The sequence below is a fragment of the Lupinus angustifolius genome, chromosome LG19, assembly GCF_001865875.1.
Source record: "Lupinus angustifolius cultivar Tanjil chromosome LG19, LupAngTanjil_v1.0, whole genome shotgun sequence".
Classification (NCBI taxonomy): domain Eukaryota; kingdom Viridiplantae; phylum Streptophyta; class Magnoliopsida; order Fabales; family Fabaceae; genus Lupinus; species Lupinus angustifolius.
In genome coordinates, this window is record NC_032027.1 from 12,805,820 (window position 1) to 12,824,171 (window position 18,352).

The 18,352-nt window shown below is 31.8% G+C and overlaps 1 protein-coding gene across 4 annotated transcripts; it reads left to right on the forward strand.

The window, feature by feature from the left end:
- Nucleotides 12,157-18,157, forward strand: LOC109334549 (autophagy-related protein 8C). 4 transcript variants are annotated; one of them, XM_019570380.1, is made up of 6 exons: nucleotides 12,157-12,455; nucleotides 12,574-12,636; nucleotides 13,275-13,330; nucleotides 13,420-13,472; nucleotides 17,701-17,819; nucleotides 17,898-18,157. In XM_019570380.1, the coding sequence occupies exons 2-6, from the start codon at nucleotides 12,600-12,602 to the stop codon at nucleotides 17,990-17,992; spliced, it is 360 nt and encodes a 119-aa protein (XP_019425925.1). In that variant the 5' UTR covers nucleotides 12,157-12,455; nucleotides 12,574-12,599; the 3' UTR covers nucleotides 17,993-18,157. The 4 variants fall into 4 exon arrangements, with proteins under 4 accessions (XP_019425925.1, XP_019425926.1, XP_019425924.1 ...); XM_019570381.1 differs by lacking the exon at nucleotides 13,420-13,472 and adding an exon at nucleotides 16,857-16,909 and having other exon boundaries at nucleotides 12,162-12,455; XM_019570379.1 differs by lacking the exons at nucleotides 12,157-12,455; nucleotides 12,574-12,636; nucleotides 13,275-13,330; nucleotides 13,420-13,472 and adding exons at nucleotides 15,613-15,892; nucleotides 16,011-16,073; nucleotides 16,712-16,767; nucleotides 16,857-16,909.

The window sequence follows — 18,352 nt, forward strand, 5'->3', positions numbered from 1 at the left end:
GAAATATCCATACATTCTCATTTTTCCAAAACATTTTCCTAAAGGTTCCTTTGACTTTATCATCGTCCCCTTTGGCTAAAACAATAAAAAGTATGTAATACTAGTACAACATTATAACAACTCCATGAACACAAGTTGTTCATGGTTTCAACAAAATATTTTCATAAGTTCAAGAACATCACCATTTTCGGTTTTGAGGAGAAAATGAGTTAGAAAGCGTTTTAGAAAATTTCAACGGTTGAATATGTTCTTGATATGCTCATGAACATCATACTTAAATCTCATCAACATCCATTGGTTGAATGTTGAAAGATCAAGGATTGAAGATTGAAGAAGAAAGGAGAAAAATGAGAGAAGAGAGTTTCACCTTCTCCTTGCAAAGTTGAAAATGAGAGAGTGTGAGAGAAGTGTGGAGTGAGGAGTGCTTAAGGGGAGAGGGAAATCTGAATTCCCTCCTAGGCAATCATGAAGACCCTAGGGTGGCTTCCTAGGGTGGCTAATGATGAGATTGAGTGATGTGAGGTTTGCTTTATGGAAAGGTAAATCTCGCATCCCAATGCGAAACGACCACTTCGCGGACACGTGCGGTAAACATGCTCGAGTATTATCGGCTAATACCCGATCGGATATTATAAATCGTCCGATCGTAATATCCGATTAGAATTTCGGATTTCGACATTCCGAGTGAAAAATATTTAGAAAATAGATATGGACCAACTCAGGGTCTATCTTGACTCGAAATGTGATTACGAAGCCAACGGTGCGATCGGAATTTGATTCCGAGTTATGGAACTCAAAAACCACTTTTTGAGCCGTACCGAGTGGATTTCGGCCCCGATAGTGGTTCAGAACCGATTGTCTCCAAAAATTACCAAAATTTACTAAAAAATAGGAAATAAAATTACAAGACTAAAACTCAACTAGAGTTTCATCTAATTCTTTACCGAAAATTCCCAGAAATTCATTTTCGAATATATAATTAATAAAAATATTAATAAAATCTTATAATTCCAAATCGTAAAATTCGCGGTGTTACAGATCCTATGTTAGTAGGATACATAGATGCTGATATAGCTGGAGATGTAGATTCCAAAAAATATACATCAGTTTATCTAACTACCTTTGTAGGGGGAGTTATATCTTGGTAATCCAAGTTATAAAGATGTATTACATTATCAACAACTGAAGCATAATATATTGTAGCATCTGAAGCTGGAAAGGAGATAAAATATATGAAAAACATCTTGCAAGAGTTGGATCATGTTCAAGATAGATATGTTTTGCACTGTGACAACCAAATTGAAATTCACCTACCTAAGAATCCTACCTTTCATTCTCGGACAAAGCATATTGATTATTGTTATCATTGGATACGGAATGCTTTAGAGGATGGTGAGTTGCAGCTAGAGAAAATTCATACAAATGACAACTGGTCCAACATGATGACCAAGATAGTTTCACTCAAGAAGCTAATAGACTGTTGCAGAGGTGGAGGACTGGTGATACCCATCAATTAATTCAGGAATGAAGAGATTTGTTGGGAATCCTTCCTAATTGATGTGGGAGCAAGACCAATAAATCTTGATAGAAGAACCATTGAGTACATTCAATGATGGTTATTTCAATGTCTTGGAATTATTCCTTGACTATTGAGAACTTTGAAGTCTAACTTAGAAAGTTTGGGTAACACTTTTCAAGGTGTCTTAAAAAGTATGACAACAATTAATCATTTACTATGTCTTTACGATGAAGCCTTCGTTCCCTTCACTATATATAGGAGACTTGTGAGGAAGAGATGCAACAAGCAAGTGAGAAAGAACAACATAAAGAGAAAGTGAGAGATTTTATATCCACTTAGTGTGAGATTTGTATTCCTAGCGAGATACTAGAGAGAGTTTATATTTCCATCCTTTTTGGGTGAAATTGAGTGTTATCCTCTTAACAAGAGAGAGTCAAATATTGTAATCATTTTTTCTATAGTGTAGATAATTTCTAGACTAGGTCTCGTGGTTGTTTCCTTCTCACATTGAGGAGGTTTTTCCACGTTAAAATTATTGGTACTATTCTTCTACTATTCTCTATTTTCTTTATTCACTTGCCGCTTCCGCAAGTGTCCATTTTACATCTCACAAAGGAGGGAAATTGGTTCTTAATTTTCCAACAATATATTATAGTGAATATATAGAAGGATGTTAGTACAATTTACTATTAATTAGTTAACTAATTATAAAAATAAATTGATTATTTGTAAATTTGCATATGTAATTTGCAAAACATAGAGAAATTATATTGATATCGATTGGAGTTTAAACTAATTACATTCATCACTTATTTTTTGTTTAAAATATTACATTCATCTCCCATAGAGAGTAATGAATATGGTAACATATTTATTAAAATTAGAGGTGATTTGTGTAAATGTAAAAAAATGACAATTAAAATATTTTTACTAAAATTCAAGTGTTATTGTAATTTACTCTTATCGTTTACAAATACCTTTTCAACTTCTTTTAGTTACTTAGTGTTGTCTTTATTCATAATCTATAAAAACGAAACCAGTTGAAATTCTCTCTAATACTCTCCAAAGGGGAAATACAATTTGATAATTTTAAATATTATTTTATTAAAAATAAGTAAAATCTAGGCTGTTAGAAAAATCCATTTATCACCTGCAAATCTCTACTAAAATTAAACGGAACGCGTTTAGGTGCTACTAGCATTGTAAATGATTTGAAACTCTAAGTTTCACTTTTCTTTAGTTTTTTTTAATAATACGTATACCTAAAAGTAATTCAGAGGATTTATTCTTTAGATTATTTTTTTTAATAAATGTAACACATTCTTCCCTTTATGGAGAGAAAGCGACCCAAAACAATTGGAGGTTCTTTCTATCTATGGGGTCCATGGCTGTTACAATATTATTTGGGCTTGTCAAGTTCTGTCTTATATTTGTATATCTCTTGTTATTATTTATGAGTCTGTTTATTGTATTGGTTTTTTTGTTTTGTTTTATTTTAGTAATTTACTGTATGTGATAGCTTTTATAGGTATTTAGTTTTTGTTTTATCATCTTTAATTTAGAACCAAATTATTTTCTAATTAATTGTACTATAAATGGTTCTAAATATGTTAGGAAATGTATTTAGTATATAATAAAATGAATAGTATAATGAATCGTTTTACAAAAATAATATAATTTCACAGTGTATGAATTAAAGATAGAAGTATTGATAAATCATCTTAATTAATATTAGGTTATCTGAAAATAGCCTGATTAACACGTATTAATGGAATTAAATTTTAGATATAATTAATGATTAATCATTTTTTAAAGAAAACATGATGAAGAATAATTTCATTTTATATTATAAATAAATATAATGAGATAATCTCAAGATAAGTCACTACTACTAAATAAATATTTTGCATGATATGCCTAAAATAAGTGATTATAATTAATCAAAATCTAATAAAGATCAATGGAACATTATCTACAAGAGAAAATATTTAAGCATCGAGAAATCCTAGTAAACACACATCACTTTAAAGGTTATAGATACCCACATCTAGATATGCACATTCTAACTCTCTCATCTTTGAAAGAATTGTGTAACATTGATTTCTTTTATTGACTTGAAAGTACATAAGTACTAAACTAATCGTTTCATGAATGTCTTTGTTTTAATATACCAAAAGATGTTTTGAAAAGGTATATGGGTTGAAGGTTAATTTCAATAAAAGTTCTTTAATTGGTATAAGAGTATCAAATTGTCATCTACCAAACAGAACCTACGTTTTTGTCGTGTAAAATTGATTCAATCCCCTTGCTTTATCTTGGAATTCAGGTGGGAGCTAATCCAAGTAGATACTCGGCATTGCAGAATGTCATTGAGAAGTTATCTTCTAGCTTGGCAGGATGGAATAGCAAATATATTTCATTTGGTGGTAGAGTGGTGCTAATTAATTCGGGTTTACTAATATACCTATATACATGCTTTCTCTATTTAAGGTCCCGAAGAAGACTATCTCAAAATTGGTTTCTCTTCAGAGAAAGTTTCTTTAGAGTAACAAGAGTGGAGCAAAAGGTATTCCTTGAGTTGTTTGGTATTATGTGTGTAAGCATAAAACGCTTGGTGGTTTGGATGTTAAGGATCTTTCTAGGTTTAATGATTTTTTTTGGAAAAGTGGAAGAGAAGACTTGTGGACCTTGAGGCTTTATGGGTATGAGTGATCAACTCAAAGTATGGAAATCATGGGGTTTTCAATGCCAATTCATTTGTGTCAAGGTGGTGGAGGGACTTGGTCAAAATTGGTCCACCTTTGGGAGATGGCATTAATTGGTTAGAGAGCAATCTTTGGAAGGAAATTGGTTATGAGATACATACTAGATTTTAGCATGATACTTGGCTTGGTTAGCAAAAGCTTAGAGAAACTTTCTCAAGATCGTACATACTTGAATTGGAGAAGGAGGCTTCAGTAGCGGATTGTAGGGCTTGGACAAATAGGGAGTGGAAGGGACCTTTATTTGATTAGTGATGCAATACCCAAGGAGACCAAGCTTTACTATGATGGCCATGAAGGCATGAGCATCCCAATGACAAGGGCATGAACAAAAAGGGCACAAAATGTCATTGGACAACTCACATGGTTGATCCATGATGTGAGCCAAAGTTAGTCCAAGAGGGTGTTAAGATGCTCAATTGCATCATGGTCCATGGTTTTGACCGAGCGAAAGATGGATCAGGCCATGTGCATGAGACAGGTCAAGGACTTGGCCAATGCACCAATTCTGACCGTGGCACGGGGCCAGGTGCATCAGGCATCTAGCTTGACTGAGGCATAGGCCTATGCGCACAGGCACCTATGCCTAGCGTGCCAAGTTTGACGTTGGGTGTGGTCTGGCCGAGTCAGGCGGCCTAGTCAATACTTATAGTGCGGGTTATTTTTAATTTCAATAATAATTGTGTGGGCCAAGTTTGGACCAACACTTAGCATATATTTTTTAATATTTTATTTAATAAATCTTCCCAAAAATAATGTGTATTTTCAAAAATGGCTTGTGGGACTTAAAACAAGCCTAAAAGTGTAATTCACACTTTAATGCTTGGACCAACTTTTATTTTTTATGAACCAACGACACTCTCACTTTGTTTATTGTTACTTGGAAGGTAAATAAAGACTAATAGATCTTTTGGAGAGGAAATGCTCGTGGGAATCATGGTTATGACTGAAAGGGACTTAAATGGGTCATTAATGGCGACTTTACACCATGTTTGGACCATTGGTGCATAGTTCAAGTAGACATAAATCATCAAACAACATCCTAAGTTATTTTCAGAGCTATTGGAGAAGAGTTGTTCATGGGAAACTTGAAGTGCACGTTGGAAGCCTTAATATGCTCAATAATGAAGGTTTAACACCATATTCTATTCGTTGAGGCTTGGCTTGTTGGACATAAACATCCCAATGTCATCCTAGGTTGTTTTGCTCAGAAACTAACTTCATTTGGCGATGGAACTTCTAATCTTAAAGATGACATCCTATGCTCATCAATTCTAGGTCGTGGGACACATTTAAGGGTGACTTAACTCTTATTTCTCTATGTGTTCAAAGTGGAGTCATTTCTAGTCGTGGAATACAAATGGAAGAAGAATCATATGCCATAAACATTCATTCTGCAACTTGGGAGCCATAACTTAAAGTTAAGACAAGAATTTCACCATATGATTTATGTCTTAAATTGTGGCATCAATGAGGCAAAAGATCCTATGATATTCAAGTCATCAAGTTGTTGACTCACAAGCATAAATAAGAATGTTATGTCTTCTTCATTATATTTAATGTCTTTAATTATACTCTTGATTGTAATAAGGCACCTAAATTAAGCATGTGTAGGAATAGTTTATGAGTCAAATGGTATCATATCTAGGATCACCATAAATTAGGACTTTAATGTCTTGTCCATTTCTTTTCGTGGGAGCAAAGTTGGCTTGCCTATATACGCAAGCTTATTCACCATGAAATAAACAAGTTAAGTTGAGTATAATTCATAATGAATTAAGGATTATTCTTTGTGAGAGCATTGTGCATTCTCCAAACCTTCTTGGCCGAACCAAAATTAAAAGTTCTTATCAAGAACCAAGTTCTTGTGGTGAGCATCACATTGGCTTATCAACACCTCAAGTGTTGTGGTGCCCTATCACCTCAAATCTATTCCATCTTCTTTTATCTTACTTAGTCAATTTTGTTGCTTACTCGTTCATACAAGGCTCAATCAAATCGTGAGTTTGGCCAACACCAACCAAGATAGATCGTACATAAGAACCTTCCAAAATGGATTCACATCAATTGGGATGAAGATCTTGCGAGAAGTCTTCGTGAACTTATTTAGAATCACTCATGCATGACTGGTGTTGGTGACATATGAAGATGGAATCTTGATAAATCGGAGTGTTATATGGTGAAAACTACTTACCTGACCCAACTAAAATTGAGCTTCATAAGAGAAATATTATTGGGGCGGATGATTTGAAGTATGTGTTGTGTATTATGCATGATGAACATATTTAGCACGTGTTCTTATCTTGCACATTTGTCACCAATGTGTGGAAATGATTTTATTCTTGGCTCCATTTAAAGTATAGTGTACCGAATTCGATTGTGGAAGTGCTTCAACTTCATGATTCCCTTTGTTAAGTTAGTAAAGGGAAATCTGTGTGGAGAATGTTATGATTTGATGTTATGTGGTTCATTTGGAGTACGAGGAACAACATTATTTTTAGAGGGGAAAATGTTAGTTTTATCCGCAATATGAACTTGATTCAAATTAGATCTTGGATATGGTTCTAAAAAAATATGGGATCGCAGTTTTACTATTTTGTTCGATGGTGTATTGATCTCTATACTTGTATTGAACTTTATTGTAAGTTGAAATTTGCTTGACACCATTATGCCTGTCATTAATAGATTTGCTTATAAAAAACATACCAAAACATAACCTGTAAATTATAAATGGACTTTATAAGTATAAAAAGTATTTAGTTTAAAACGTTTAAAAGAAAATGTCCTCATATGAAGCTATAGAATCATAAGGGTTGTTCTTTTTCATGAGAGAGAGACCCTACCAAAAAATGGAGAGCTTGCATTAACAATATAACTTAGAAAATGCATTATTTATAAGATGAATAGTTGTTTAACATGGTTCATTAGATTGTGGCCCCGCCTGGTTCCACGAAAATGTGCTTGATGTGGTAGAACAACGGCAGACATGCATGGCTGGGACCTGTGACAAGTTGCTATTATAGTCTCTCCGCAACCAATGCCCAAAAATAAGGGGGACATTTGTATGCACAACTTTTGAAGGGGAAGCTTTTACTTTAACAACGCGTTCTAAACAGTTCTTTTATTTTTATGAACTTTATATATTACTATTGATACAAACTTTACAAAAAAAAATAACCTTTCAAGTTTTCCTCCTGAAATTGTAACTACGATTAAATTAATCATTTTTTACAAATGATCCGATTTAACCTTTATTTACAAAGCTTCGGAGTAAGCTATGAGCCCATGCCCACCCATGCTAGCTAGAGTGTAAGATAGTCAATATTGGTGGTTTTATGGTAAGGCCCCTAAATGATTTATAGGTAGGTTAATTAATTTAGAGGAGAGATCTACTTACTCTAAGAATCTCTCCTCTAAGAATATGTTTTTTAAATTTATTTTAAGGATATGTTTTTTAAACTTACTCCAATAGTATGTTTTTTAAACTTATTCCTAATCATAGCCATCAATTCTAAGGAAATCCAATGATTTCAATTAGTGAATATATCTAAATCATTAGATGTCCATAGGATTAATGGTTATGATGGAGAATAAATTTAAAAAACTTACTCTTTAAGTAAGTGAATCTCCACTCATTAATTTATTTCACCAAAGATAAAGATAAGTTAGATAGTTGGGATTTACAAGGAAGATTGTAAGTCCATATTTAATAAGTCACACGGAGATGACTTGTAACTTATAAGTCATGTGCTTAATCATTTTACTTTATGCTTACTAAAAAGTTGGCTTATAAATTAATTTTACCACAAAGTTCTATTTTATCAACTAGTTACGAAAATTCAAATTTCCTCTTGTTCTTTAGTGTGGAAATAATTGGGTGTGAGTTCCAAGCAAGAGATCTTCTAAATATTATTTGAATTGTGTCTAGGAGTTTCTTGGTAGATACCTAAAAAGATATTCTGATATTCAAGTTAATATATAAAAGATATGTGTGTAGAGAATAGAATGTGTAATAAAAAGAGTATTAGATAATAACTTTCTTATGAGAGTGTCCCCTATTTATAGTGGATAATGATATAGAATATTCTCGATCTGGTAGATGATGTTAGCATGGTCGAACACCTTGTCGTACCTCATGCCTGCCTCAGACAAGCATGAATTACTTTATCCGTGTTGGGTGGCTCTGTCATGATTGTACATTGGATAGTTGACTTATAGCATGCTCTAGTCCTGGTTCTCGTATTCTAGACCTATTTTTGTCGCCATAAAGTGGCACATGATGCAGGTGGCATGCGATTGTGGCAGAGAAATGCGTTGTTCATACAGCGTGTTAGTCTTGTATAGGCGGTGTGACAGATAGATGGAAGGAGATTGCGGTCCTCAGTACTGTCATCTAGGTCTATTTGGTCAACTTATCCTTTCTCTGGATTGGTTGGTTGTTCAATCTTGTTTGCGGGTCGTCTGGAGTGGACTTGTTCATACCTGGTACCTAGTCGAGCTTGGCGATTTAGCCTAGCCATGACATAGCTTGGACTAGATGGAACACATGCCTTATAAACTCTAACTTGATTTATAAACTTTGAAGTTTATACAACATTTGCACCAAAGATTGTGAATAAAAGGTGGATGAAATTACCATAACAACAGTTTGTAAAAACAAAACAAAAACACTTGCACTCTTTTTAGAAACTTTTCCCTATCGTCCAGGGCTTCATCTTTTAAGGCACTCATTAACCTTTTTATTATGTAAACTATATTAGTTTTATTATTTAAATAATTAATAAACTCCAGTAACACAACACTTAACGCGATACTTAACAGTTAGTTAATTAAATAAGTAAGTTATATGACTTAAAATGAAAGGTCAGATGAAAAGGGAAGTGTAATTTTCCTCTGTAGTTTTAAGGGTAAATTTGTCTTATTATAATACATATAAGGATTCAAATGTAATTACATATGATATTTTGTCTGTTTTTTGGCATTACTTCTCTCTCAAGTAATGGAGATGAGTCTAATTCTAAAATAAAGAGGAAACTAAATATGCACAACTTCAAATAGTTAGAGAACTTACAATGATCAAAATAAAATGGAGTTAATTAGAACAAAAGAAAAAATAAATAATTTGAAACTGTGAGTTAGAGTTGTTAGAAATAAGTATGAGTGAGATAAGTTTCACGAGTATAGATGGATAAGATAAGTAATATATAAGTGGATGAACTTTTAAATATAATGTCTTAATGTTTTGAGTTAACCAATTGTGGTTCTATTTTTATAAATTCCTTAATCTCCTAGAAAATTGGAGTCCAAGGTTCAATTGGGCTAATGGAGGCAATTGTTGGTGGATCTTTGCGTGAGATTTGTGTCTAAAAGTTTTATAAGAGGATATGGAAGCTAGTGCATGTTTGGTATAGATGAAAATTTAGAGTTTTTGCTTATTTTTTAAAATTAAGCTTAAAATTTATGTATGTTTCACAATCAAATGAAATTATAAACTCAGATTTTTTTTGGAAAAAAACCAAAATTAGAAGCTTCAAAATTATAGGTTGGATTTATTTTGGGTTATTATATTTTTTCTTCAAATTTTCTACTTCTCATTTTACGCCATCATAATACTTGACATTTGTGAATTATGTAATTCAAGTTTAGAAACTTCTATTTATTTGTGTGTCATGTTGTTTTTAAATATTGATATTGGTTTTTATGATATATTTTATTTTAATATTTTTTTAGCCTTTGTTATGCAATATTAAAAATAAAAAATAATTATAGTTAAAATATATATGATGGTAAATATTAAAATTTATATTTGATAAAATAATGTTAAAAATAACCAAAATAATCATAACATAAACAAATAACCTAATACCATTTTCTGAAATTTACTATGTAAAAAAATAATCTTTATACCTTACCCAAACAAAATAAAAATTTATATTCAATTTTCAGCTAAGATACACAAATATAAATAGATTATATTCTCACAGTTTATAGTCTCAATAGATTATAATCTGAGTTTATTATATACTAGTGTGTACAGGTACTTCGTGCTTGCCGGTGAATATTGTGTCATACTACATATTCAATTTTTATATATTTCACTTTTTGAATTAAAATGTATTTGTTGTGTTCGGTGTACTTTATATTATATTTTTGTGTGTTTATGATAATATTTAATTTAAGATGAGATATGTGGTTAATTAATGTATTGGTGGTAGTTGCTTAGGATTATATAGTTTTTTTGTAAAAATTAAATAATGTTAAGGACAATATAGGAAATGAAAAGTACACCATGAAGGAAGTTATTTCAAGTTTTGGCTTTCTATATAGGATAAATAAATTAAAACTAAAAATATAATTTTTACTAAATGCACGCTAATCGGTATGTTTTATTGGATGCAACAAACAACAGTGGTCCAAAGACAAAGAAGACAATTAATTGCTCATTGCTAGGTGGGCTATAATTGGTACACTGAAGAATAACGTCATTGGTTCATATCTAGGTTGGACTGGGTTCTTTGTGAAGAGGAAATGTGTCTCTCAACTACGTGGGTTAGACTAAGCTAGCTGATAGTGACACCAAATAATCTGAAGACTTTCACTTAAGAGGGAGCAAACTCTTATATAAATTAAATTCAAGGTGGAAATTGTTATAAATTAATGCGAGTATGATGAGTCTCTTGTAGAAGATGAATGAATTAAGTAAGAAATATATAAGTTGATAAATCCATAAATATAATGTTTAAGATTTTGAGCCGACCAATCCCTTTATTATAGTTATACTTTGTCCCATTGGTTGCAATTAATATCTTTACTTGTTAATAACCAAGTCTTAGTCCAATTAAGTAGAGTCACTTATATAGATCAAACAATAATATTTTGTTATATAATGAATCATGTCTATCGACAAAACATTAATTTCTAAATAGTTCTTAATAGTTTAACTATGGTTTTTCTTGACCTCCTGTAACTTTAGAAATTGTATTAGCTTCCATTTGATATAATATTTCTTATTAGATTCTAAGAATCTCGTTCACACATATCCAAATCACTAAGGTGTGATTTTACCATATTTTCTATAATATAAGTTACCCAAATTTTCTTCTTAATGCATCTATTTCTAATCCTATATTTTCTAGTGTATTCATTCTATAATACGAGTTACATAACTTTTCTTCCTAATACATCCTCACCAACATAACGTTGTCATCTTTACTATATTGAGTTTATGTTATTTTTTCTCTTAAGATTTAGTAAAACATTTCTATCGCATGGAACATTTCTATCGCATGAAACATTTCAGCCACTCCACTTAATTATTGGACAATTCGATGGATTTGTTGGAGATTCAGCATATGGTGAAGTAAAATATCAAATTCAAGATGAAATTCATAAAAAAAAACTCAGGAAAAATATAATAGAATTTAGTTATCCACAAATTTTGCGAATGTTGTTAGACATAAGTTACTTCAAAAACACAATACTGTCCTCGTACCAACCTTAGAAATTGTTAAAAAGGTCCACCCTAGAAATTGTTGCAAAGGTCAATGAGGATGTGATAATAAAAAATTAAAGAGAAGACAAAATTTATTTCAGTTTTAAGAGTTAAATGGTAATTCTCATGAAATCTTGAATAGAGAAAATGTCCAAAGAGTGACCCAAATAAAATAACATTTGTGGTTAAAAAATGTGATAAAATATTAATCTCTTCAAATACTTATCGTTTAAAATTCGTAAATTATCCATTCAAACCAAAAAAGAAATTCGTGAATTATCCACAATTATATTGGCAGCTACTTCCAACTTGGCAAGTGGAACCCATGATTTAAACTCAACCAAAAATATAAAAAAAAGATAAGAAATCCGATGAAAGCTTACACATTAAAAAACGACATCGTTTAAGAAGAGCTTCACAACGAAGCTTACTTGTGAAATAAGCAATCCAAGCCGTTAAGAGAAAGTATAAGTAAACAAACGTTCCGTGTTCAACTCAAACACAACATCACCATTATTATCATCAAACAAAAAGATAACAAAATCCCATTTTTTTTAATATTATTATAAGGATTTTTCACTCCATTATCCTATCCATAAAGTTTCAATTTTTTCCTCTTTTATACAGAGATAGAGACAGAGGTTATTTCATTTTCCTTCAATCGTTGATCCTTTCGTGTTGGGTAGGTGAATTAGGTTTTTATTTTTTTGAATCTTACACTCCTCCTCCTTCTTAATCTTTTCCTTTTTTCTGATTTAGGGTGTGGGAATTTCTAATGTTTTGTTGTTTGAAATTTTCAGAGAACAATCACCCTTCTAATTCCATCATGGCTAAAACCTCATTCAAGCTTCAACATCCTTTGGGTACGCTTTATTATTGTTTTTTTTCTTTTATAATAATCTGATATTTGCTGGGAATGAAAACCTTTTGATTGGTTGAATTGAATTCAAAGTTCTTGTCTTTTGGTAAAAAGACTAATTTGTACGTTGTTTAATGTTCTTTAGAGAAATTCTTATGAAATTCTAAAATCCCTTTTTAATTTTTGTTTGGTTGAGTTCAAAGTTCATGCCTTTTGTATTGCATACACATTACTTTGTTTTGTTATTTTATTTCTCAATTTTGATTGTCTACTATGCTACTAATTAGATTCTAGAGTGAAACCTCATTTTGGTTCCTGAAAGATTCTTGCCCAACTTACTTAGTCCCTCGAAGTTTAGGCCGACCAACTAAGTCCCTGGGAGATCATAATGGGCATCAAGTTCGTCCTTCGGGCTGACCTGACATTCCAGGTGCATCCCACGTTAGTATCAGAAATAAACTTGGTGCCAATTTTGATCCATTAGGCACTTAGTTGGTCGACCTAACCTGCCATGACCCTTTCAGGGATCCAATTACATTTTACTCCATATTCTAAAATTCCTTTTTTTAAGAAGTAAGCTTTTAGTTCAAACAAATAAAATATATTCCAATTAACTATCAACTTATCTTTTCTACATGACAGAGAGAAGACAGGCCGAGGCTTCCCGCATTAGAGAGAAGTATCCAGATAGAATTCCCGTAAGATTTTACTGTGTAGAATATAGATTGTGTTGGTGTTTGTTTTTACTTGAAGCATTCTTGTTGAAATATGTGGTGATTGTGTGCAGGTGATTGTGGAGAAAGCTGAAAGAAGTGACATTCCAGACATTGATAAGAAGAAGTAAGTTATTTTCTGATGCTGTTCCTATTCCTTTTGATCACTTTTCAGGCCTGAGATTGAGAATACAATTTTGCTGCTTGAATGGTTTTTACTTTTTTGATTGGTTTTGTTGTGAAGATTTTTTAAGGTGTTATTTTTGTTGTGTTAGTATTGTAACCACAGTTGTAGGTGGTGAGGGTTGTAATGTATGAAACCAAGCACCCATCTTTAGTTGATACTTGGATACTCCTAAAATAATTACTGATTTGTACTAGTGTTGAAGCAATGAAGCGTACCACAGTATAATTGTTTTACGCCAATTAACTTTATTTTCGTAAGGAATTTGTAAAAGATTTAAGAAGTTATGACAAATGCATCAATGTATTTGTTGTGTTCGGTGTACTTTATATTATATTTTTGTGTGTTTATGATAATATTTAATTTAAGATGAGATATGTGGTTAATTAATGTATTGGTGGTAGTTGCTTAGGATTATATAGTTTTTTTGTAAAAATTAAATAATGTTAAGGACAATATAGGAAATGAAAAGTACACCATGAAGGAAGTTATTTCAAGTTTTGGCTTTCTATATAGGATAAATAAATTAAAACTAAAAATATAATTTTTACTAAATGCACGCTAATCGGTATGTTTTATTGGATGCAACAAACAACAGTGGTCCAAAGACAAAGAAGACAATTAATTGCTCATTGCTAGGTGGGCTATAATTGGTACACTGAAGAATAACGTCATTGGTTCATATCTAGGTTGGACTGGGTTCTTTGTGAAGAGGAAATGTGTCTCTCAACTACGTGGGTTAGACTAAGCTAGCTGATAGTGACACCAAATAATCTGAAGACTTTCACTTAAGAGGGAGCAAACTCTTATATAAATTAAATTCAAGGTGGAAATTGTTATAAATTAATGCGAGTATGATGAGTCTCTTGTAGAAGATGAATGAATTAAGTAAGAAATATATAAGTTGATAAATCCATAAATATAATGTTTAAGATTTTGAGCCGACCAATCCCTTTATTATAGTTATACTTTGTCCCATTGGTTGCAATTAATATCTTTACTTGTTAATAACCAAGTCTTAGTCCAATTAAGTAGAGTCACTTATATAGATCAAACAATAATATTTTGTTATATAATGAATCATGTCTATCGACAAAACATTAATTTCTAAATAGTTCTTAATAGTTTAACTATGGTTTTTCTTGACCTCCTGTAACTTTAGAAATTGTATTAGCTTCCATTTGATATAATATTTCTTATTAGATTCTAAGAATCTCGTTCACACATATCCAAATCACTAAGGTGTGATTTTACCATATTTTCTATAATATAAGTTACCCAAATTTTCTTCTTAATGCATCTATTTCTAATCCTATATTTTCTAGTGTATTCATTCTATAATACGAGTTACATAACTTTTCTTCCTAATACATCCTCACCAACATAACGTTGTCATCTTTACTATATTGAGTTTATGTTATTTTTTCTCTTAAGATTTAGTAAAACATTTCTATCGCATGGAACATTTCTATCGCATGAAACATTTCAGCCACTCCACTTAATTATTGGACAATTCGATGGATTTGTTGGAGATTCAGCATATGGTGAAGTAAAATATCAAATTCAAGATGAAATTCATAAAAAAAAACTCAGGAAAAATATAATAGAATTTAGTTATCCACAAATTTTGCGAATGTTGTTAGACATAAGTTACTTCAAAAACACAATACTGTCCTCGTACCAACCTTAGAAATTGTTAAAAAGGTCCACCCTAGAAATTGTTGCAAAGGTCAATGAGGATGTGATAATAAAAAATTAAAGAGAAGACAAAATTTATTTCAGTTTTAAGAGTTAAATGGTAATTCTCATGAAATCTTGAATAGAGAAAATGTCCAAAGAGTGACCCAAATAAAATAACATTTGTGGTTAAAAAATGTGATAAAATATTAATCTCTTCAAATACTTATCGTTTAAAATTCGTAAATTATCCATTCAAACCAAAAAAGAAATTCGTGAATTATCCACAATTATATTGGCAGCTACTTCCAACTTGGCAAGTGGAACCCATGATTTAAACTCAACCAAAAATATAAAAAAAAGATAAGAAATCCGATGAAAGCTTACACATTAAAAAACGACATCGTTTAAGAAGAGCTTCACAACGAAGCTTACTTGTGAAATAAGCAATCCAAGCCGTTAAGAGAAAGTATAAGTAAACAAACGTTCCGTGTTCAACTCAAACACAACATCACCATTATTATCATCAAACAAAAAGATAACAAAATCCCATTTTTTTTAATATTATTATAAGGATTTTTCACTCCATTATCCTATCCATAAAGTTTCAATTTTTTCCTCTTTTATACAGAGATAGAGACAGAGGTTATTTCATTTTCCTTCAATCGTTGATCCTTTCGTGTTGGGTAGGTGAATTAGGTTTTTATTTTTTTGAATCTTACACTCCTCCTCCTTCTTAATCTTTTCCTTTTTTCTGATTTAGGGTGTGGGAATTTCTAATGTTTTGTTGTTTGAAATTTTCAGAGAACAATCACCCTTCTAATTCCATCATGGCTAAAACCTCATTCAAGCTTCAACATCCTTTGGGTACGCTTTATTATTGTTTTTTTTCTTTTATAATAATCTGATATTTGCTGGGAATGAAAACCTTTTGATTGGTTGAATTGAATTCAAAGTTCTTGTCTTTTGGTAAAAAGACTAATTTGTACGTTGTTTAATGTTCTTTAGAGAAATTCTTATGAAATTCTAAAATCCCTTTTTAATTTTTGTTTGGTTGAGTTCAAAGTTCATGCCTTTTGTATTGCATACACATTACTTTGTTTTGTTATTTTATTTCTCAATTTTGATTGTCTACTATGCTACTAATTAGATTCTAGAGTGAAACCTCATTTTGGTTCCTGAAAGATTCTTGCCCAACTTACTTAGTCCCTCGAAGTTTAGGCCGACCAACTAAGTCCCTGGGAGATCATAATGGGCATCAAGTTCGTCCTTCGGGCTGACCTGACATTCCAGGTGCATCCCACGTTAGTATCAGAAATAAACTTGGTGCCAATTTTGATCCATTAGGCACTTAGTTGGTCGACCTAACCTGCCATGACCCTTTCAGGGATCCAATTACATTTTACTCCATATTCTAAAATTCCTTTTTTTAAGAAGTAAGCTTTTAGTTCAAACAAATAAAATATATTCCAATTAACTATCAACTTATCTTTTCTACATGACAGAGAGAAGACAGGCCGAGGCTTCCCGCATTAGAGAGAAGTATCCAGATAGAATTCCCGTAAGATTTTACTGTGTAGAATATAGATTGTGTTGGTGTTTGTTTTTACTTGAAGCATTCTTGTTGAAATATGTGGTGATTGTGTGCAGGTGATTGTGGAGAAAGCTGAAAGAAGTGACATTCCAGACATTGATAAGAAGAAGTAAGTTATTTTCTGATGCTGTTCCTATTCCTTTTGATCACTTTTCAGGCCTGAGATTGAGAATACAATTTTGCTGCTTGAATGGTTTTTACTTTTTTGATTGGTTTTGTTGTGAAGATTTTTTAAGGTGTTATTTTTGTTGTGTTAGTATTGTAACCACAGTTGTAGGTGGTGAGGGTTGTAATGTATGAAACCAAGCACCCATCTTTAGTTGATACTTGGATACTCCTAAAATAATTACTGATTTGTACTAGTGTTGAAGCAATGAAGCGTACCACAGTATAATTGTTTTACGCCAATTAACTTTATTTTCGTAAGGAATTTGTAAAAGATTTAAGAAGTTATGACAAATGCATCAATGATATTCATGTTGCAATAGAGTGGGCTATAATTGTCAGATTTAGTTTGAAAGACAATTAACAGAAAAGTGTGGTTGTTTAGTGATATAAAACTGATTCCGTACTTGGGGATTTCTGGCTATGAATAGTGCATATGTATGCATGTGTCAAATGGCTATGGATAATACCTCAAAATCTGTTTTATCAATAGCCATTCAATACTCATAACTTCTGTATACTCTTTTGATTTACCCATGTTGACAGTGGAATGGAGTTACCTCCAATTATACATTGATGTATGAGTATAAAAACTTAAAGGATCAAACTTTTTGATTTCTTTCCATATTCGAGTAATCAAGGATTGCAAGATATATTAATCTCGGCTAATGCATATGGTTGGTCTGATTCTATGTATTCTCAATTAATCTTGTTACTCTTATTCTGATGATGTAGGTACCTTGTCCCAGCTGATTTGACTGTGGGTCAGTTTGTTTATGTTGTCCGAAAAAGAATTAAGCTCAGTGCAGAGAAGGCTATTTTTGTTTTCATCAACAACACTCTACCTCCAACTGGTAAGTAGACACTGAAAGTGAATGTTGTGTTTGCCCTTTCAACAATGATTCTATGAACTAAATCCTTTGTTTTTGCAGCTGCATTGATGTCTGCTATTTATGAGGAAAATAAGGATGAAGATGGCTTTCTTTACATGACTTATAGTGGAGAGAACACCTTTGGATCCCAATAGAGGCATAATCTATGATATCCTCTGTATATATCTTATGCAAGATGTAAATTATCTGCAATTAATTGCTAAAACATGGCCTATTGAGTATTTTTTATCTTGCACTTTGATTATGCTCATTATCTTTGATTATCTTTTTTAATAAATGAATTTAGATTTGAAATTTTAGTTGCTTGGTTTCAGTAACATCCTCTACTTTCTCATGCTAAGTTTTGGTTATGTCATTATACTGCCAGTATCAACTCTCTTTTGTGATAGTTTCTATTAGAATTGGAATCAACTGTACTTTTTGGCATAGCCAAGTAAATTGGTGTGAAGGAACTAAGAGCTTGTGTTAAGTTTTATCTATAGGCCGTTTTTTGC

Bases quoted from the DNA above. Each gene is read 5' to 3' on its own strand.
- LOC109334549 (XM_019570378.1), top strand. From the start codon at position 15,986: ATGTTTTGTTGTTTGAAATTTTCAGAGAACAATCACCCTTCTAATTCC. The intron at 16,768-16,856 runs GTAAGATTTTAC...GATTGTGTGCAG, and splicing joins AGTATCCAGATAGAATTCCC to GTGATTGTGGAGAAAGCTGA. The intron at 17,820-17,897 runs GTAAGTAGACAC...TTGTTTTTGCAG, and splicing joins CAACACTCTACCTCCAACTG to CTGCATTGATGTCTGCTATT.